Raw genomic sequence first — 22,295 nt, forward strand, 5'->3', positions numbered from 1 at the left:
AACCCGCCGTTAAAAGCTATGTGTAAAGAATGTTTTGGATGAGATTAAACCTCTTAAATTTTATATGGGAGTAAAAATGGAATTGAAAAAAACAAATAGTGAAATAGGGGATCTTATTATAAAACGTTATATGAGAACAAAACCTTACTTTATCGCGTCACTCCAGGGATTCTTATTAACGGGCGTTTATGATAAACTTATAAATCCCTGGTGTTGGGCTAGCGGCTAGGGTGCCAGCTTAGAATCCTAGGATCCTGGGTTCGAATCCCGGTCGATCGCTGAATTAACGCCAGGGGGGTTGACTCAGCCTGTCATCCTTCCGAGGTCGGCTAATTGAGTACCAGTTCACTGGTAATTCCCTGCTTGTCGTAAAAGGCGACAAAAAGGGTTGGCGGCAGGAAGGGCATCCGGCCGTAAAACATTGCTTCAAAAAGGGGACCGAAAAACAACAACAACCACGGTCCCCGAAAAAGGCCAACCCCCGCTTGCGGGGAGAAAATGGCCTCTGAAGGTGGTTTTTTATGATAAACTTATAGAACAAGAACAGGTGGATCATTCGCTTGTGGGTAGTGGATTTACTATTACTAGAATACTTTTCATCGATATACAGGTTCTAAAATCAAACCCCGCTAAAAGCTTCTTCTTATATTGAATTGCCGAAAAATATAATGCTTAAAAAGGCAATTATTAATATTCAAAATAAAGATCATAAATGTTTTCTATGGTCTGTTCTTGCACACTTACATCCCGCTGAACATCATGTTCAAAGGGTATCACATTATGAGAAATATGAAAATGAGTTAAATGTTACTGGTTTACCATTTCCCATGTCCATGAAAGCTATTCCTAAATTTGAGAAAATGAATAATCTATCTATTAATGTTTATGGTCCAACGGATAAAAACAAAGTTCAGGTTTTACAAACTTCTGATAACTATAAAAATGATGAAACTCATATTGACCTTCCATATTATAATTTGGAAGAAAATTCACATTATGCTTACATCAAAAATTTATGAAGATTAGTTTCTTCACAAATAAACAAACACGAGGCTAAAAAATACATCTGTAAGCGATGTCTCAACTTCTTTAATAGTCAAGAAAGATTAGACAAACACTTACAATACTGTGTCATGCATAAAGCCACCGTAATTAATATGCCGGCAGAAGGTTCAAACATATCATTCAAAGATTTCGATAAAACTATGAAATACCCCTTCCTGATATATGCCGACTTTGAATGTATTCTTGAAAAGATAAACGATACTTCTTCAAAACCAAACGAAACATCCATGAATAAATATCAAAAACATACAGTCACGTGAAAAAGTAAGTACACCCCACGTAAAGTTTTGACTTTTTCAACATATTTCAACATACAGCTATTTGATCTTCATTTCAACAATATTGATAGATAAAGGTGATATAATATAACAAATATCATGAAACATTTACATTTTGTAGTCCATTGTGTAATTTAAATAAACATAAATGCAAATTTCGCATGTGAAAAAGGAAGTACACCCTTGGCTCTAATAGGTGGTATTGCCCCCTTTGGCAGAAACAACCTCAATTAGGCGTTTCTTACAACTGTCTACCAGTCTCTGACATCGACTGGGAGAAATTTTTGCCCACTCAGCCATGCAGAATTCTTTCAGCTGTGCGATGTTTGAGGGGTTTCTTGCATGCAGAGCTCGTTTCAAATCCCCCCACAACATCTCGATGGGATTTAGATCCGGGGTTTGACTTGGCCATTCCAGAACCCTCCATTTCTTTCTTTTCAGCCATTCCTTGGTGGATTTACTGGTATGTTTAGGGTCATTGTCATGTTGTAAGGTCCACCTTCGGTTGAGCTTCAACTTTCCGACAGATGGCCTCACATTATCCTCAAGCACCCTCTGGTACAATGAAGAATTCATAGTGGATTATATGATGGTGAGCTGCCCAGGCCCTGATGCAGCAAAGCTGCCCCAAACCATAATATTTCCACCGCCATGCTTTACAGTTGGTATCAGGTTCTTGTGGTCAAATGCTGTCTTTGGTTTTCGCCAAACATGTCTTCTGGTACTGTGGCCAAATAGCTCTACCTTTGACTCACCTGTCCAGAGCACATTGTTCTAGAAGTGCTGGTCTTTGCTTAGGTGTTCATTGGCAAACTTTAGTCTTGCCCTGATGTTCTTTCTGGACAGCAAAGGTTTCCTCCTGGCACACCTCCCATGTAGATCAAATTTGTGCAGCCTCTTTCGAATGGTAGACTCGTGCACTTTGACATCAACAGTGGCAAGAAATACCTGTAGGTCCCGTGATGACATTCTGGGGTTCTTAGACATTTCTTTCAGCATCTTGCGATCTGCTCTCGGGCTGAACTCGCTGGGGCGGCCTGGCCTGAACAAGTTGGCAGTTGTTTGGAATCTTCTCCACTTGTAGATGATCTTCCGGACAGTCGAATGATTGATTTCAAATTGTTTGGAGATCTTTTTAAATCCCTTCCCAGACTCGTAGGCATCTATAACCTTCTTTCTGAAGGCCTCAGAGAGCTCTTTTGTTCTAGGCATGGTGACGCCGCACACTTCAACAACAAAGAGCAAACCAAATGAAATATCTGAGGTTTAAATAAGACAGGTTCCTCCAAGATCCTCTCTAACGATGTTCTAATCATTTGCGCCTGAGCTGGTACACCTGATTCTAATTTTATGTATTTGAAGTAGTGATAAATGTAGGGGTGTACTTGCTTTTTCCATATGCGAAATTTGCATTTATGTTTATTTAAATTATACAATGGACTACAAAATGTAAATGTTTCATGATATTTGTTATATTATATCACCTTTATCTATCAATATTGTTGAAATGAAGATCAAATAGCTGTATGTTGAAATATGTTGAAAAAGTCAAAACTTTACATGGGGTGTACTTACTTTTTCACATGACTGTACTCCTTGTGGGTTTTGTCATTATATTAAATCATCCATTGGCGACAAATACAACAAACAAGAACTTTATAGAGGAGAAGATGTGGCTTCTGAGTTTATAAAACGATTAGAAGAGGACTGTGTACGCTTAAGAAAGATAATGAGATAAACCGATGAACCCCCTAAAAAAGCAGAAGAAACAAAATTTAAGCAGCCAAATAGCATCCGTCATATCTGTGGGAAGAAAATTGATGGGAAGGAAAATACTGGGAGACCAAAGGTTGGAGACTATTGTCATCTCACTGGGCAATATAGGGGTCCGGCCCATAATGAATGTAATCTTAATTATAAAACCCCCAATTTCATTCCGGTCTTTCTTCACAACAACGCCCATTATGATACACATCTATTTATTAAGGAGCTTTCAAAAACATATGGAAACATTTTAGCAATTCCTACCACAGATCAGGATTACATTTCATTCACAAAAACAATACATACAAAAATAGGATTTAACAAAGAAAAAGGTAAAGATATATATGATATGACTCACATCAGGTTACTTGACTCATTTAAATTTATGGCAAGTCCATTATCTACCCTGGCATCAAATATTAAAAACTTTCTGTGTCTTTCAGAGTATATATCAGATAAAAAAGAAATTGAACTCATCACAAAAGGGAATATACCCGTACGATTACATGGATTCATTTGGGAGATTTAAAGAAACGCAACTTCCCCCTAAAGAATGTTTCTATAACAAGTTAAATAAATGTCATATAACAGATAAAGACTATACTCATGCACAAAATATTTGGAAAACGTTTAACATAAAGAACCTTGGCGAGTATCATGATTTGTATCTTAAAACCGACGTCTTACTACTAGCCGACGTCTTTGAAACCTTTAGAACAGTTTGTCATAATAAACAATCACATGGGTTAGATCCCGTCCACTACTACACAGCCCCCGGATTAGCTTGGAGTGCCATGCTAAAAATGACGAAACAGAATCTGGATTTAATCAGTGATGTAGATTTGCTTTTGGTGATAGAAGAGACTAAAAGAGGCGGAATATCACAAGTATGTTCTAAGAGATATGCTAAGGCTAACAATAAGTATCTTCCTAATTATGATGATACGAAAGATAGTTCTTACCTGATGTATTACGATGCTAATAATTTGTATGGATGGGCTATGTCTCAAGCTCTACCTTATGGAGGACTCAAATGGGTTGAAGAGATAGATTATGAAAAGGTTTTACAAAACATCGTTACATCCTCACAAAAAGAATTGGACGATTCGGAAGTTGGATATTATTTTGAGGTTAATTTGAAATATCCTGAAGAACTCCATAATAAACACGACGACCTACCATATGCCCCTACCAAAGAATGTCCAAAAGAAGAATGGCTAAGTGATTATCAACGAACATTTAATATAAAAGGTAAACCAACAGAAAACTTCATTATATGATAAAGAAAATTATGTTTTACACCAAAGGAACTTGAAGCAATATGTATTGGCAGGATTGATAGTAAAGAAATTCCATAGAGTTATACAGTTTAACCAAAGTCATTGGATGAAGGAGTATATTGATTTTAATACTCAAAGGAGAACCGAAGCAAAAACTGATTTTGAGAAAGACTTTTATAAATTGATGAATAATTCTGTATTTGGAAAGACAATGAAAAATCTTAGGAATAGAGAAAACATAAGACATACAGGGTGACCCAAAAAAACCTCCCACATTTCAAAGGTAAATGAAAAAAAAATGGTTAAAGATAATCAAGATTTTATTTGCACACATGAAACTTCATTCAATACAGTTTTTATTCATCATGTTTTAAAGATGACATCCTCCAAATGGTGGCCGTCATTTTCTATACATGCTTGGAGGGGATTTCTGAAGGCTGCCATGGCTCGACGGGTCATGTCGGGTGGAACAGCGGCTATCTCCTGCTAAATAGCAACCTTAAGGGCTTCAAGAGTTTGGGGTCGATGAGTATACATTCGTGATTTAAGGTAGCCCCACAGAAAAAAATCACAAGGGGCGAGGTCAGGGGAACGGGCCGGCCACCCAACATCGCCACGCAACGAGATCACCCGATCCGGAAACATTTCCCTCAGCACTTGCAATGATCTTCGAGCTGTGTGTGCCGTAGCTCCATCTTGCTGAAACCACACATCGAGTTCTTCAAGCTCAAGGTGTTCGAGCTGTGGCCTTAGAAAGTTTTCGAGCATATCAATGTAACGGTCAGAAGTTACGGTAACAGGTTCCAATTTAACATGTTGACATCTTCTTTTAAGGTAGGATACATTTAGCGGGGTCTTTGTGTTAAGCCTTCTATTCAACATCTCTTCTGTTTTAAGACTAGGAGTATATTCACTAATATACCAACACAGATCATTAACAACAAATTTATTGTTAGCACCGAAAGCATAAGCATCCCCAAAAACCAATCTGTTTTCATTAGTATTCCTTAGTCGTTGAAATCTAATTTAAGGCCGTACAGATCTTTTTCATAATCACAAAATCCAAATATACCTTTCAGGGGCAGAGCTACGGTAAAACTATTCACTGGTTTTGTCTCATCATTATACATTCCCTTCCTTTGTTTATTGCCCGGGTTATCGACCTTTCCTGTTTTCACATCAGAAATAAAACCTTCAACACACCCCTTACCTACCCTATCATTAGGCGAATATAGCGTAAATTTCATCATTTCAGCTGTCGCAGAGACATAATCAATCGCTTCAACTTCTTGCGTTCCAATATACAAACGAATACTATCAAACATTTTCCAGAAGAAATCATTTACAAGTGTAGCGTTTGTGTTATTCCCCGCTTTGGTGAATTTAAATTTACGTAACAAGAAACTATCGGCAAGGTTCAAGTAAGTTTGTTGATTATTTATCTCAAAACTTTTTGTTCCGGTCGTATTCCGATCTGTTCCTGTTACGGCATTTACCTTATAATAATCTTCTTTTTTAGTTGAGTTTGAGATGATAATAGTATCATCCAAATCATACATATTGTCAATCGCCTCCATTCTTTATATATTAACAATAAAAAATATAATAAATAAATTTCTTATATTTACATGTGATACTAATAAAATATTTAAAACTTTTGAAAGCCCGACCCAAGTACTTCAATTATTCTTTGTCGTTCTTGTGGAGTTAGTTCAGTTTTACCTTTTCTAACTTCTTTGATCGCTTGTAATTTATGAGACTCCTTTTGAGCGTCTTTTATACTCTTTACAGCACCCGCTACATTTCCCACGGCAGAAGCGGTTGAACCAATTAGGTCTTTATGTTTAAGAATAGTTGAACCGATACCCATTAGAGTATCAATTATCCCATCTCCTTTATTTCTAAATTGATCTCCTACACCACGTTCTCTCGTAGGCTTATAGTATCCTCTCACAAGAAACATACCTTCCCCCTTATAGTATGGTGAAAGATATATACCCTGGCCCTTATTGTGCGGTGAAAGATACATACCTTCCCCAATCCCATTCCCAGCTGTTTTACGAACACCTTTCGTATCTTTCGTAATGACTTTATATTTTCTTAGCTCATGTTTTCTTACAACAACCATCTTGTTTTTATTCTAAGTAGAATAAAAAACTTTTAGCATTTTTCGTTTTAATTTTTTCAATTTATCCGCTTTGATTTTTCGTTCTAGTCGCGAATAATTAGTGTGTGGCGGCCAAAACAATTTTTTAAAATATCATTTATCCTTCATTGAAATTTTTGACTGAATTAAAAATTATCCGCTCGACGTTAACATAATCTCTCCTCTTTCCCGAGTAAATACAAGACCTATTTTTCCAAACGCTAACTCTTGGTAAGTTTTCTTTTTATCTTGATCACTCCTGTTGAAACTACATTCTAGAAAAAACAGTTGGATGTTCATTTATTAAGTAGTTTATAGTTATTATATAATTTTTCCAATTATTTGTTGAAGAACTTCGCGTAGCTGATCTACAGTTGATTGTTGAAGAACTTCATGTTGGTGAATTCTGATGGATATAATTTCACCATTGAAAGAGACCATACGGTGATCCTGATCGATTATCATAAAATTTACTTTAGAAATGGTTTTTCCTGACACGGGCAAATAGGTGAGATTCTTTGGCTCCATATTGAATTTATAACCTATTGGAGTTGAATAAGCGCTGAATGAAAATATTGTATTTGTTTTTACTCCATCGTCATAAGCACCATCAACCAAATCACAGTGAATTAATATTGAATTTATACCTGAGGATATGTCAACGACGTTATCATTGACAAACGTATTATTATCCTCAAGCTTTTTTGCGGAGAAACCTAACATCTTGCAGAATGAATGATCAATCGTGAAATCTATTTTATAATTATTTTCAAGTCTAATAGTTGATTTTGATGTATGTTTTTGAGTATCTATTTCGATATTTTTTGGTTCATCACCTTGTTCGTTCATAACACGTGAAATTTCTGAACATAGTACCGGTATCTCGTAAGCTCTGGGGTTGTTCCGGGGTTGTACTTCTATAGTTTTATATCCAGTTCCCGGATCATAACTAAACTTGTTATTCTTTTCTGTGATATTAAACAAGGTATTATAGGCTTCCATAGGCAATAACGCCGCTTCATATTCTTTTGTGGGATCAAGCTGTACCGGGTATTGGAATGGAGTCGTGTGATCACTCGTTGTAAAATCAAATCTAAGAGTTGTGTTTCTCATTTTATTGTATGTGAGATAAAAGACATTTGTATTGACATTTATTAATTATTTTCATATTCATCGACTGATCTAAAATGGCTGATATTTCATCAAAACAATTGTTATTTCCCACCTCCTTACTGCCTAACAGCAGTAATAGTCTATTAACTGATTGTGATGAGTCACTCGGAAGAAAACTAACACCGGAGCCTGAACTCAATCCAAGTTCCTTTAAATCCCGAATAATATGTTTTTCCTTCTCAGTCTTACTACCTTTACCCTTAATATATCCCTCATAATCAATCGCGTTTAGCAACTCAATATACTCTCTATCTTCCTCTCTTTCCATATCAAGTGGTGCATCAAAATATTTTGACCCACTGAGCCCCATTTTTGTGAGAAGAAACATTAATCTAGGGGTTAATTTAACATTTGGGTGAATATAACTCAAAAACAACAGCTCATCATTAAATGTATATACCCCCTCGTTAACAAGAATATACTCTCCTGGTTTTCCTGCTGAAATGAGTCCCGTTTTGGTTAATGTTATCTCCCTTCTATATTCATTGTCTTGAAGAGCTTGCACAACATGATTAGAAAGTTTATTTGCCTCCCCAAAGTCTCAGGATGATTGTGTTGTTTCTATATTTGTAAGTTATTGATTCGCTAGTTCATCCAACTCTCGCAACTCCTGTTGTTGTTTGGTAGTATATGTTATCGTGGGAACTTGATCTGATAGGTCAATCAAATCAGGCACTTCTTGCCTTTTTGGGGTTGGGGTATATTCTATCGCAGGAACTTGAAACGAAACCCCCTTTTGTTCGGAAGATTGTAAAAGAGGTTAAAAAAACTTCTCTTGTTTTCTTTCAAATAGTCTTCACCTAATAGCTTTTATCTCCGTTTCTTCCTGATTACCTCCTGTTGTTTAACAACTTTTGAAAGTAATTGTTGATGTTCCTTCAATTTTCTTGCTCGTTCTTCAGCATTCATTTTATTTATACAAATAAATTATTAGTTATTATATCATCTTCTTCAACAACGATATATTTATATTTTTCAGTCGTATGTTTCATATACCCCTCAAATTCCCTTTTACTACATAATGTAGAACAATTATCCCTCCAAAAATTTGTTATATCCAATGCATTTAGTTTGAATAAAATAAAAGTATTAGCATTGTTTCTTATTGAGCGATGAGGGAGTTGAAAGTATGATTGACTAAGATAAATACAATTACAAGAAGAATGTCTCCCCCTTGTATAGTTGCTGTCCATAACCGTTTGATTTTTCTCATTAACACAATCGTCAAAGATAACAAGGTTCTTTTTTGTTTCATCTAAATCTTGGGGTGAAGGTATATCATCTGTATTATCAGTGAGAGTACAAGTTGTGGTTGTAGGTGATGTGGGTTTTGATTTCTTCTTCCATTTTTGTGGGGCATCACAAAATAGTTGTATTACATCCTCAATGTTGAGCTCATTTAGTTAGTGTTGAAGCTTAAATAACCCAATTATATCTTCTTTTTGAAGGCCGGCATTAAAACCTTGTGCTAGTAGTTGGTACTCCGGCTGAAAACTAGACTTTGTGAAAATTATTAAATTTTCATAATCTAAAATTTTTGGGGTAAGGAGCATCTTTAAAAGTAAACAGGTTTTTCCACATCCACTTGACCCGACTATTAGGCATCTTAACGAATTTGGGAGGTCCCTATGGTTATTTAATATTATCCTACTTTCTCACACGGGTAAAAAATCATCCATTTTATATAAGGTTGAAAATATATAGCGGGTAATCATTCATCATGTGTGTTGTTATCTCTATTTGTATTATAATTATGTATACATATTAGTGATTCAACCAACCGTCTAATTGTGTTAAATATATCTTGAAATATTTTGAAAATGGGTTCGGCTATTTTATACACCCTGACAAAAAAAATTCGAGAAAATCGTGAAATCTGACAAATCAGAAATTTTGAAAAGCAATTTTTTTATTTTTTGAAAATTGTGAAATCTGAAAATTTGGAAAATTGGGAAAATCGAGAAAATGTGAAAATTGAAAAATAAATAATTAATTGGTCACTTCCGGTTTGTGGTGAGTCACTTCCTATTTTTGGGTTGAGGCAGTTTCGGTTTGGGGGTGAGGGGGATGTGGGGAATGGGGGGGGGGGTGGGTGGGGAGGGTGGCCTGGCCTGGAACCCCCTTATTCGGCAAATCATGAAAATAACAAAATCATGAAAAATGGAAATTTTGGAGAAAATCGATAAAATCGATAAAATAATTCATTAATTCGAACACTTCCGGTTTTGGGGCAAGGAGGATGTGGGGAATGTGGTCTGGGTCTGGCCTGGAACCTACCGTATACATGTACTTAGGTCACAGGGTACAGGTGCCTGCTTGGAAAAACCGAAAAACTTTGGACCTCTTTATCACGAAAACCACTCCATGGAAATTTTTTTGAAACGTGGCTCTTTGTAAAGAACTCCGCATGGGGAATAAGTGTTGCTAATGATGACGGCATTGGTGTCTTAAGTATGACATCATAATTTGACAAGTGCAACGCTTAGTGCCTTAGTCCAATCAGTTTGAAATTTATTGAGCGTGATCTATGCAACAGTTGTATTAGAGAATATAAATTTATGATGCACTCACTCACATGGTCTGGCAGCCATATTGGATCAAAGAAAAAACCCTTAAAAACAGAAGAGTTGGCCCAAGCCAAGTTGACTGTGCAGGGTAAGTATTCTATGAATACCATCCAGTTTTCTTGAGTTATTAAGATCATTAAACTTACCTTTAAAAATAATAATGATAAACTTGATCCAATAACGTGATTTTGACGATACAAATGAGTTGATGGTGATGATGATGTTGGGGTGTTTGAGGGGGTTATTATGTTAATTGCCCATGTTTGTTAATTAGGTGAATAAATCCACAAACCTTGCCTCAATAAATTCATCGGAAAGAGTGGGTTCACAAAGGGGACATCCACGAACGGCATGGCCCCCCTGTACTAAAATATTAATAGAATAATGATTTTAAAGATTGTTTAAAAAATCCGGAAGTTTAGTGCTGCTGAAGCAATCTTAAACATCAACCAACCCTTATACACTGTAATAGGACAATGTTGAATCACATTTTAGGATATGGAGGCTTGATTGATCACCATAGAATGCAGCGTCAATCATCATTGCATATAGCCATATTGGCAGCCTCTTCTTCGCTCAATATGCACACACAAATCGCCTTCATAAAACTTCCAAAAACCATGCAATATATCGATACATTGCATGGTTTTTGGAAGTTTTATGAAGGCGATTTGTGTTCTACAGTCTTCAAGTATATAATTCAATTTAAAGAGGTTTAAAGGCATACAAATAAATACATTCTGGGTTTTACTGCCGTTTTCCCCAGTGGCTATTAAATCACCCTATCTAACACGTTACATTAGTTCTTCATGCCTGTTGTTTGTGTTCATTATGACTTAATTAAAAACAGTAAATTTCCTGTTTGGAGTGATTTTCAATTTGGTTTGTCTGCCAGGCAGGCAGACAGAGTAAAACTATCCATAACTGTCCACGTAGTTTCATCCGAGTCCATCCACAACTTTGAGATATCCTGTTCACAGAGACATACAAACAGAAATATAGACAAACAAGGGTGAAAAAATAACCTCAGTCCACCTTGTGGTGGCAGAGGTAATTACAACGATAGTACTTGAGATTTGCGGAGCAGCTAATAAAGATGCTAAGTCATGCCTATAGTAGCACTGTTTAGCTTAATTTATTGATCCTCTTCCCTCAGGCCTTGATCATGCTCCCTTACGCAACCTCATGTCAGAGCATCTCCCGGCCAAGACGCAGACACCAGGCCCACCCGTCATTTATGTCGAGAGCCCAGTGGCCTCCAAGGAGTTTGTGACTCCAGATGTAGTTACCACGCCTTCATGTGAGTCACATGACACAAAATGTTTAACATCACACATCTCACTGTACGTGTGCTTAGTGCCCTGTTCCGATCTCTGTGGGAGAGGCACCGTGACAGCCTGAGATACAGCACAAAAAAGGGTCCGGTGTGTCTGAAATGTGTCGTGTGTCATGAACCATCATCTGTGGTGAAGAGTGATTGGCTGACAAGTATGTCGAAAACAGGAATGGTTGTGGTAAATTGTGGCCGATGAAGTGCAAATAATGAAATAGGTGGTAGTTTTGAATTGCAATAGGTGAGATGTGCTTTGTTGTTCATGCCAAAACGTGTTAATGCCAATCGCTCCACTGACATTCATCAGTTGCTGTAAATCCTTCACAGCAGTCATTCACCTACAAAGTATTTTATTCCAGCTAGTAAAGGTTGTCATAAAATTTGACTTTTGTACGAGAGATTTGTTTGGAGATTGTGGTTTGAAACTGACTCTGGTTGAATGGCGTGACTGGATGGTATGCAATTGCCATTCTTGTTCCCTCTGCGCTCTCTCAGCCATCTGTCCATCCACAGGTCCCCCAAGACGCATATGTTCATCCAATAACATCCTCCTGGTTAAACTCTGAAAATCCAGGCTGACTGCACCCCTCAACTCTTTTATTCCTTTTTCTCCCTTTGTGGAACCGCCTTACAGAGGCGGATCAATCGCTCTTCCTTCCAGGGCTTCAAGCAAGCAGTGTAACACCATCTCGTATCATTCCCCATCCCTCTCCATGATATCATCCCTAATTGTGCCAACAAAACCAATCCTTCTTACTTACAGGTTTCTTCCCCTTTTCCCATTCCTTTGCCTGTTATAATAATATGACTTCCCTTACAAGGAACTTCGACATAGGAGGATGCCGTAAGGCACCTGTGCTAGTGTGCTCGTATTGCCAACCTATGGTTGTTTGTCCGTGCTCTATCATTTAAAGGCTGAGCATCATGCAAGGAAGCAGCATGGACCATTTTTAAAGTCTTTCATATGACTTGGTCGGGGTTCGAACCTCAGCCGTCCCACTCGTCCCAGGCACAGAGCGGACATATTTAATCATTACACCACTGAGTCTGGTTGTTGTGTCCTTTTGCTGCCCCACTGTCAGTAGCCAGTACGTTGCCTTTTTGCCATCTGTCTCCTTTGCCCTTCCAGGGGCCTAGATTTTGTATCAAAAACAAAACAAGCTATTGAATTTGCACGGAGTGCTGAAGCCGTGTGTGTTCTCAGGACGTTCCTGTGTTATTTGTCAGACATTGTGTGAAAAGCCTTGGTGTGCCATTGTAATATTCTATTATCTTGTGAAATTTTCTAGTTTGTCCAGCGGAGCGGAAGGAGAATCAAATGGAGATGGAGAGCGGAATCTTGGCTGAATCCACCACTAGTTGTGTTGAGGTGTGTGCTGCAAGATATGAAGTGGACTAGTGAAAGATTAATAATTAAATTATATATACTAGGGCATGCCCGTACTATATATATATCTAAAATTATATCCCCCCCCCTATTTACATGAAATGGTTTGGTCCAAAGCGAACGGCTTGCGAGTGGTGACAATCCCCCCCCTCTATTTACATGCAATGGTTCGGTCCAAAGCGAACGGCTTCCGGAGTTTGGTAAAGAAATCGCCATCGCGTACACAAACGCGCAGGAAAGCGAATGAATCGCAAATTCGTTTTTATTAGTTGTAAAACATAATGCCCAATTATTCAATTAGCGCCAACGTATTTTGGCTGTTTGCAATTTAATCGCAAGGCAAAGTAGAAAGAGAAGAGGGAAAAAAAGAAAAGCCTTGCCTTGCTGCAAACAGCTGCTGCAAACAACAACAACAGGGAAGGCTGCACTGTCCGGAAGTTGGCATATCGCAGTTACGATTATTTTAGTGTTAATGGCCAATTATTCAATTAGCGCCAACGTATTTTGGCTGTTTGCAATTTAATCGCAAGGAAAAGTAGAAAGAGAAGAGGGAAAAAAAGAAAAGCCTTGCATTAACGCATTAACGCTTGCATTGCATTAACGGTTCGGCACACGTGATAGCTCGCTGCTCTCTGATTGGTTGAAGCGTTTTTTGGACATAGCTCGGTAGGTACTTGTCCGATTAATTTCAAACCTTGAAAAGGCACATCCTCGGGTCCCCAGCAATATACCTGGCAAGTTTCAAGTATATCGGACCCGTGGTTGTCGAGAAACAGCGGTCACAGACAAACACACAGACACACAGACAGACACACAGAGATTACTGGCATTATAGATAGATATATATATATATATATTTATATATATATATATATATATATATATATATATATTTATATATTTATATATATATATATATATATATATATATATATATATATATATATATATATATATATATATATATATATATATATATATATATATATATATATACAGTGGAACCTTGACTTACGAGTGCACCAACTTACGAGTTTTCCGAGATACGAGCCGTCGCTCGGGCGGTTTATTGCTTTGAGATGCGAGCCGAGATCCGAGTTACGAGCTTACGCCACCCGCCACCAGGTGGGTTCCGGTCACGTGGTTATCTTGCCGTGCAAGTATCTCTGCCGTATATCGCTGCTGTTTTGTTTTCGCATTTTGGTTATTTTGGAGCTTACGCCACCCCCCACCAGGTGGGTTCCGGTCACGTGGTTATCTTGCCGTGCAAGTATCTCTGCCGTATATCGCTGCTGTTTTGTTTTCGCATTTTGGTTATTTTGGAGCTTACGCCACCCCCCACCAGGTGGGTTCCGGTCACGTGGTTATCTTGCCGTGCAAGTACAGTATCTCTGCCGTATATCGCTGCTGTTTTGTTTTCGCATTTTGGTTATTTTGGAGCTTACGCCACCCCCCACCAGGTGGGTTCCGGTCACGTGGTTATCTTGCCGTGCAAGTACAGTATCTCTGCCGTATATCGCTGCTGTTTTGTTTTCGCATTTTGGTTATTTTGGAGCTTACGCCACCCCCCACCAGGTGGGTTCCGGTCACGTGGTTATCTTGCCGTGCAAGTACAGTATCTCTGCCGTATATCGCTGCTGTTTTGTTTTCGCATTTTGGTTATTTTGGAAAATTTCTTAGTTTTAACCACGGGCTTAAGAAATTGAGTGCCAAGGGCAGTACTGAGAAGAAGAAGAGGATGATGTGCTTGGATATAAAACACGCAATCGTCGAAAAACATGAGCGAGGTGTGCGTGTTGTCGACTTGGTGAGGCGGATGTGAAGGCAGCTGAAGATTTTATTATAACTTTTGCCGAACTGATAGAAGCCGAACGATACATCCCCCAGCAAATCTTCAACTGTGACGAGACAGGGCTCTTCTGGAAAAAGATGCCGAGGAGGACGTATATAACGGCAGAGGAGAAGAGCATGCCAGGCCACAACTTGTTCAGAGTGCCGGCGATAGCTCGCCTTCTCTTTGTGGAAAACACGGTGAGATCCTTAACATCCAACAACTAATGGGACGCAAACGGGGCGCCCAGTTTAGCGGTACACACATTGATGAATCACCCTGCCTGTGATTCACCCATGACAGGTTATAGCTGGGTCGGGATTCAAACCCAGGCTGGACAGTTTAGACTTTAGAGTCAAGTGTGCGTACCTCCAGTCCAGGCCATCCTGCCAACTTGTATGCTGCATACAGGTGAAATATAAAGCGCGAGATATTTTTATATATACTGTATATTTTTTAAAAAATTGGTGTGGTTTTTGGCGGGCTGGAACGGATTAATAGCATTTCAATGCATTTTAATGGGGAAATTTGATTTGAGAAACGAGCAAATTGAGTTACGAGCTCGGTCACAGAACGAATTAAACTCGTAAGTCAAGGTTCCACTGTATATACATATATATTGAAAAGAATAAATAAATTATAATATATATATATATGAAAAGAATAAATAAATTAATCTTAGAGGAAGACCCTGTCGTGTTCAGGCCGTTGATGTTCCTATGGTTTGCAGTGAGTGCCCTGGAAGCATTGATGGAAAGAGAGTGGCAATCATATGTGTGGGGAAATTGCATGCTCAGCCAGGGTCGCCAAGATAGCTCAGATGGCAGAGCACTGGTGTGGTTCACTAGAGGACCTGGTTTCGATTCCTGGTCTGGGCATGTAATTTTCCCACATATGTCGATTAAGAAAGATTAATAACTCGGTAATCTTATTGTTCAGTCATACAGCACATAGAATGAAGACCTAGTCTTGCTCATGATGCCGAGTGTCGATCTGCATCAGCGGACAAGGAGAACAACTGATGGAAGCGACCAGACGTTGATCGAGATATGCTAACTACCATGGGAAGAAAGGAGAAGCTGACATTTTGGAAGATAACCCTTCATCGAAGCAAAGGAAGGGGGTTAACACCCAAAATGCTTGCTTCCATGGCGGTTAGCATACCTCGATCAACATTGATTCCATCCATTGTTCATTCAGCACATAGTTGTTGTGTAACATTATTACTTTGTCTGATCGTTAAAAAACTTCCTCATTGTCAATGAACTGTGACATTGAAACCTTCAAGGAATGACAAACCTTTTTTCTGTCTTGCATCTCGACGACAGGCTGAGACCAGGCAAGTCAACAGTACAGATGTCATCTTATGTTCCGCGTTACCAACGGATATACATTTAAGGCAATCTGGGCCTTTTCCTGGCCGCTCGCTTTCACCTGCGGAGCGTCTATGGAAGGTTATCCTTGAGCTGGTGGAGACAGAGAGCACATATGTGAAGGTAAAGCCAATGGATGTTCGTGTTTATAATTATCTAGTTTTAATGTCATCCCTCGCTACTCAACGTTTCTTTGTGATGCTTATGCAAAGGGAAGATTCACAATGTTGCTCAATTGTGTAGTGTTTGTTTGCACGATAACTTGAAAAAGCTCAATCATACGAGGATGACATTTTGCACAGCTCGTCACTGCGTTTCTGGAAATAGGTGGTTACGGTTTGATGTGATTCTGTAATTTTATACATGTAATTTTATACAGGTAATTTTATACAGGTAATTTTATACAGGTAATTTTATACTGCCACGTTTAAGAACAAAGTAAAAGCCTTGCTCGTGAATCCACGACTGCTTAATTTTCTCGTTCTATCCCTGCTACCAGGACTTGACTTGTCTGATTGAAAGTTATCTCGAGCCACTGCAACGCGAGAGCTTCCTAACCACTAATGAAGTACGAGTTGGAGACTTTCACGCCGTAACAGTTAAATAGTGGATGTTTCACAAAGTCAAGCTCAACAAAATGTCCTGTACTTAGCTTTTACCTGGACCCTTTTGAAATGGTAATGCTCAAGCGGCTGACAAGATGTCTCAGAGCTAGCGCACTCACCTTTGTGAATTTGACTCCCAATCCAACTTTAAACGGTCATCCTGGTGCTTCCAAGGCAGGTCGTTGCATTAATGAATGTGCCGTACTTTGGAAAGGAGAGTGTAGGTGGGGGAGGGGATAGTTTAAGCCAGACTTCTTGTCTACTTGTCTACTTTCACATACACCAACAGACATCTTGTTGGTGTATGTGAAAGATCACATGGTACCTTTTAAAAATAGTAGGCCATTGTGTCACCTACCCTGGATAAATTCCAAATTCCTCCCTCAATCCCCCAAGAAATGCATCAGCACCACAACCTGCCTCGGCAATGATGCAACCATCAGACTGACTTCATAATTTAATGCTATATATATATATATATATATATATATATACACACACACACACACACACACACACACACACACACATACATGTATGATCTCAGAATAGAATGCTTAGGTAGATAGAATGCCCAAGCATCTTTCCAAGCCATGCCCTCTCTTGGTTCATTCCCTGCACCTCAGTTGGCATCCCTGTTTGGGAACCTCCGTGAGATGGTTCTGTTCCAACGTGTTTTCCTGGAGACGCTTGAGCATGCCAGGAGTCGAGTTCCTTCATTCCACTCGCTGCTGCAATCACATGATCTACGGGTCAGACTTTGTCCTCGTAGACTACAATAATGACTGCTGCCTTTCTAACCAACCCTTACCCGCCCCACCCTCTCCACTTCTCTTCCCCTTCACACAGTCCCTTTTGTACACAAGTGTACTTCTTTCCATCTCAGCTTATCTTCAATTACAAAACCTCTTCATGACCTGATCTATACTCCCTAATGTCACACTTTGGACCTCCTCAGGCGGTCCTGTTGTCTTTGGCCAGAGCATTCCTCCACCATGCAGAACATTTCAAGCTCTATGGTTCGTTCTGTGCCAGCCATGCCCGTGCACAGGCTTTGCTGGCGAGGGGTAAGATACCTGTGTTTTGGGACTTTGTAATTCAATTGTTTTCACTTGTTGATTTTCATCTTATGAGCATAATACAAAGACAAAACCAAAATCCTGATGTTCCTCCCAATTGCATCCCCAGCGAAGGCAGACCCAAACTTCAGAGCATTCCTAGAGCAAAGGAATCCACAACAACAGCACTCCAGCACACTGGAATCATACCTGATAAAACCCATCCAGCGCATCCTCAAGTACCCGCTGCTGCTCCGAGAACTCCGTGCACTCACTGACCCTGACAGTGATGAAAATTGTCACCTGGAAGGTGTGCTTGGGAGTTAAAGTTGAGATTCTTGATGCCCAACTGCTATACTCAACATCTTGCTGTGAAATGTATTGTAAAAGTTTAATTACAAGAATTACCATAAGCTCAACGTTGAGTCTCCATTGAGTAATCTTTACGACAAAATTGCATTCCCTCCGACAGAGGCCTGCAAAGCGATGAGCGGAGTTGCAAGTCACATCAATGAGATGCAGAAGATTTACGACGAGTTTGGTATCGTTTTTGACCGCCTGGTGGAGGAGCAACCAGGGCCTCAGAGAGAGGTAAGCTGGAGCATGTGACTGCGCTGAAAGGCCATTGTCGTGTCTTGATGGAGGACCACAGTTGCTCCTAGAATGAAAGAATGAATGATCGTTTTAAGGCCATTTTCCCCGCTAGAGCAGGGGTTAGCATTGCGGGCCCCATGACAATCATGGTTCCCTGTTTGAGGCAATGTTTTTATGGCCGGATGCCCTTCCTGGCGCCAACCCTTGGTCACGCTCTTACGATGCGCAGGGATACGGTGTACCTATTCTAAACCGGGGTACACACCGGGATCATTCATCCCAGCAAGCTGGTACTCAATTTGCCGACCTCGGAAGGATGACAGGCTGAGTCAACCCCCCTGGTGTTAATTTAGCGATCGACCGGGATTCGAACCCAGGATCCTAGGATCCCAAGCCGGCACCCTGACCGCTAAGCCAACACCAGGCTTTACTCCTAGACTGAAGTTTATTCTTTCAATTAACTTTTAGTGTAGGTTGCGTGTCGCCTTTCATTGTCCATTTGATGCTTGTGAACGAGATAAGTAAGAAGCTGATCTGTAGTCATTATCCGGCTTATAATAGGTTATCATTTCCTTCAGTTGGTGGGGTGTTGTCCAAAATGGCTAACAGGAAACCTCGCTTGTTGGCGGACCCTCATTATCTCAACCACTGAAAGTGGGCGGAAGTTATGTTTTCACCCCTGTCCTCTTTGTCTGTCTGTGAACAGGATATCTCAAAATTATGGACGGATTCAGACAAAACTTGGTTGACAGGTGGGGTGTGTGACAAGGAAGAATTGTTTCGATTTTGATGAAGATCCGAATCTGAATCAGAGAATTTTTTTTGAAAGTGAATTTTCACCATTGAGTGATAGGGCTAAAACCAATATATAGCATGATATTTCAAAAAGTTGTGGATGACATATGACTAAACTTGGGGGATGAGTTGGTTAGGTGACACCAATAAGCCAATTCGATTTTAGTTCAGGTCCATATCCAGATCCGGCCTATCAGTGGATCCTAAATAAACAAAACATAAACTGTTCAACCTGGTGGAGGTATGCGCTCTACCAAATGTTGTACTGGTTTGACTTGCATCCATGGGCTCTGGCAAGAGATATCTCATTTGCTCGTGTCATTGAGATGTTAAGTCAGAGATCAAACACTGGCTGAATTTGACTTCACTTAAAACCATCTGTTCTGATGCAATTCTGGAAGGGGCACGGTGTCTTGGAGCATGCATGGCGTCTTTGAGATACGGATGCAAAGCCAATTGTCATATCTGCATTTTGGTTGTGTAATTTTATTAACTCCCATTCCTTTTCAAAGCAAGTTGGCCGTGTGCACAGGTACCTTGACCAGATTCCCTGTTTGGAGTTAGTTGTGTAATTTGCACTACCTGCAATAGCTGGGAGTGCTCAGATGTGATATGGCACAGGTATGATGGGCCATATGGTCTCTTTATTAGTCTTCGTTTCCTTTGTGTATAAGCTTGAAGAAAATACGAATGTGAAACCCATTTGGGTTCGAAAGTAAGTTCCAAATTGCAGAATAATTTATGATGACCAGGCAGTAGTGATGCTCCTGTAGTTTGCTTGTCAATGAATAACAAAATATCAAGTGGACTTGGTCACAAGGAGCGATATACTGCAGCACTTATTGTAAAAAAAAAAAAAAGATAACGCTTCCGTACACTGAATTTGACGCTCGGTTTGCAAGCCACCGTCTACATTTCCAATGTAAGAGATATAATTACTCTTCTTTTGGATCTTCAGAGTCCTCAGGGTCTTTTTGGTCCTCTGGTTCATTTGGGAATTTTGGGTGTTTAAGCTATTTTGCATCCTTGGGATATTTTGGGTCTTTTGTGTCCTCTGGGTCATTTGGGTCCTCAGGGTCTTTTGGGTCATTTGGCTCTTTTGGGTCCTCTGGATCTTTGGGGTCCTTGGGTCTTTTCAGTCATCTGGTTCTTTGGGGTATTTTGGGTCTTTGGGGTAATTTGGGTCTTTGGGGTCCTCAGGGTCTTTAAGGGTATTTTTGGTGTTTCGGATTGGCAGCCTACAGACGTAAATGAACACTCGGTTTACTCTGCGCACTTTGCAGTCACGTTCAGCGAATTTCACCTCCCTACGCCATGTATTTATTGTTAAAAAAAAACAAAAAAAAACGCTTCCGTACACTGAATTTGAGGCTCGGTTTGCAAGCCGCCGTCTACAGTTCCATTGTAAGACATAATTAACCTTTCTTTTGGATCTTAAGAGTCCTAAGTGTCTTTTGGGTCCTCTGGTTCATTTGGGTCTTTTGGGTGCTCAAGCTATTTTGCATCCTTGGGATCTTCTGGTTAATTTGGGAATTTTGGGGTATTTTGGGTCTTTGGGATAATTGTGGTCTTTGGGTTCCACTGGGTCCTCAGGGTCTTTGGGTTTTTTTTGGTGTTTTGGATTGGCTGGTTCTGTGGGATCGTTAAGGGTCTTCGAGGTATTTTGTGTTTTCGGGGACTTTTTGGTCTTCTGGGTCTTTAATTTTTTTTGGGGTATTTAAGGGTCTTTGGAATATTTTGGGTCTCTGTAGTCTTTTCAGTCTTTTGGGTCTTTGATGTATTTTGAGTCTTTGGGGTATTTTGGGTCTTCTGGGTTTTCGGGGTCTTTTCGGTCTTCTGGGTCTTTAAGGGTCTTTGGGATATTTTGGGTCCTTGAGGTATTTAAGGGTCTTCTGGGTATTTTGTGTCTTTGGAGTATTTTTAGTCTTCTGGTTATTTAAGGGTATTTTGGGTCTTGAAGGTCTTTGGGGTATTTTGGGTCTTCAGGGTCTTTTGGGTCTTTAAGTGTCTTGGGGTATTTTCAGTGTGTTGGGTCTTTGAGGTCTTTAAGGGTCTTGTGGTCTTTTCAGTGTTTTGGGGCTTCGGTTTCTTTATGGGTCTTTGGGGAATTTTGGGTCTCAAGGGCCTTTTGGGTTTTTGTTGTCTTTTGGGTCTTTAAGGGTCTTTTGGTCTTTGGGTCTTTGGGGTCTTCTGGATATTTAAGGGTCTTTGGGGTATTTTGGGTCTTCTGGAAATTTAAGGGTCTTTGGGGTCTTTTGCGTATTTTGGTTTTTCGTTGTCTTTTGGGTCTTTAACTTTAAGGGTCTTGGGGGGTCTTTATGTCTTCATGGTCTTTTGGGTCTTTATGGGTCATGGGGTATTTTCAGTCTTTTGGGTCTTTGGGGAATTTGAGGTCTTCAGTGTCTTTTGCTTTTTGTGCTTGTTTGGGTATTTAAGCCTTTGGGGTCTTTTGGGTCTTTAACGGTCTTTAGGGTCATTTGGGTCTTCGGGGTATTTTGGGTGTTAGGATCCATTGGGTCTTCAAGGACTTTTCTGTATTTTGGGTCTTTTGGGTCTTGAGAGTCCTTGGGGTCTTTTGGGTCTTCATGGTCTTTTGTGTCTTCATGGTCTTTTGTTGGTCTTTCATGGTCTTTTGTTGTCATAAAGACTTCATGGTCTTTTGTTGTCATAAAGTGTCTTTAACAGTCTACAGGTTATGTTAGGTCTTCGGGTATTTCGGTCTTTGGGTCTTACCAAAATTTGGGGTCTTCATGGTCTTTTGGGTCTTTAATAGTCTTCAGGGTCTTTTGGGTCTTCGGGGTATTTTGGGTGTTTGGGGTCCATTGGGTCTTTGGGAACTTTTCAGTCTTTTGGGTCTTCAGAGTCCTTGGGGTCTTATGGGTCATTGGGGTCTTCTGGGTCCTCTGTCATTTAAGTCCTTAGGGTTGTATGGGTCTTTTGGATCCTCGGGGTCTTTTAGTTCTTTTAACCAGTTGACACACCGTCGTGTTCAAAGATTGTCCCTTAAACCCCTCCCATTCCCCCCCACTCAAATCCCTCCAAAAGC

At 39.7% G+C, this 22,295-nt stretch overlaps 1 protein-coding gene across 1 annotated transcript in view; it reads left to right on the forward strand.

Moving 5' to 3' along the window:
• LOC137439628 (rho guanine nucleotide exchange factor TIAM1) overlaps positions 1–22,295 on the forward strand; it is a 124,872-nt gene that overhangs the window by 84,660 nt on the left and 17,917 nt on the right. Inside the window, exons 12-19 of the mRNA XM_078768487.1 lie at positions 11,430–11,573; positions 12,896–12,975; positions 16,153–16,320; positions 16,697–16,765; positions 17,429–17,554; positions 17,761–17,869; positions 17,991–18,170; positions 18,333–18,451. Of these exons, the coding sequence (XP_078624613.1) occupies positions 11,430–11,573; positions 12,896–12,975; positions 16,153–16,320; positions 16,697–16,765; positions 17,429–17,554; positions 17,761–17,869; positions 17,991–18,170; positions 18,333–18,451 (995 nt within the window). The remainder of the gene's footprint in view (positions 1–11,429; positions 11,574–12,895; positions 12,976–16,152; positions 16,321–16,696; positions 16,766–17,428; positions 17,555–17,760; positions 17,870–17,990; positions 18,171–18,332; positions 18,452–22,295) is intronic.

The sequence above is a fragment of the Myxine glutinosa genome, chromosome 14 (assembly GCF_964187855.1).
Source record: "Myxine glutinosa chromosome 14, kmMyxGlut1.1, whole genome shotgun sequence".
Classification (NCBI taxonomy): Eukaryota; Metazoa; Chordata; class Myxini; order Myxiniformes; family Myxinidae; genus Myxine; species Myxine glutinosa.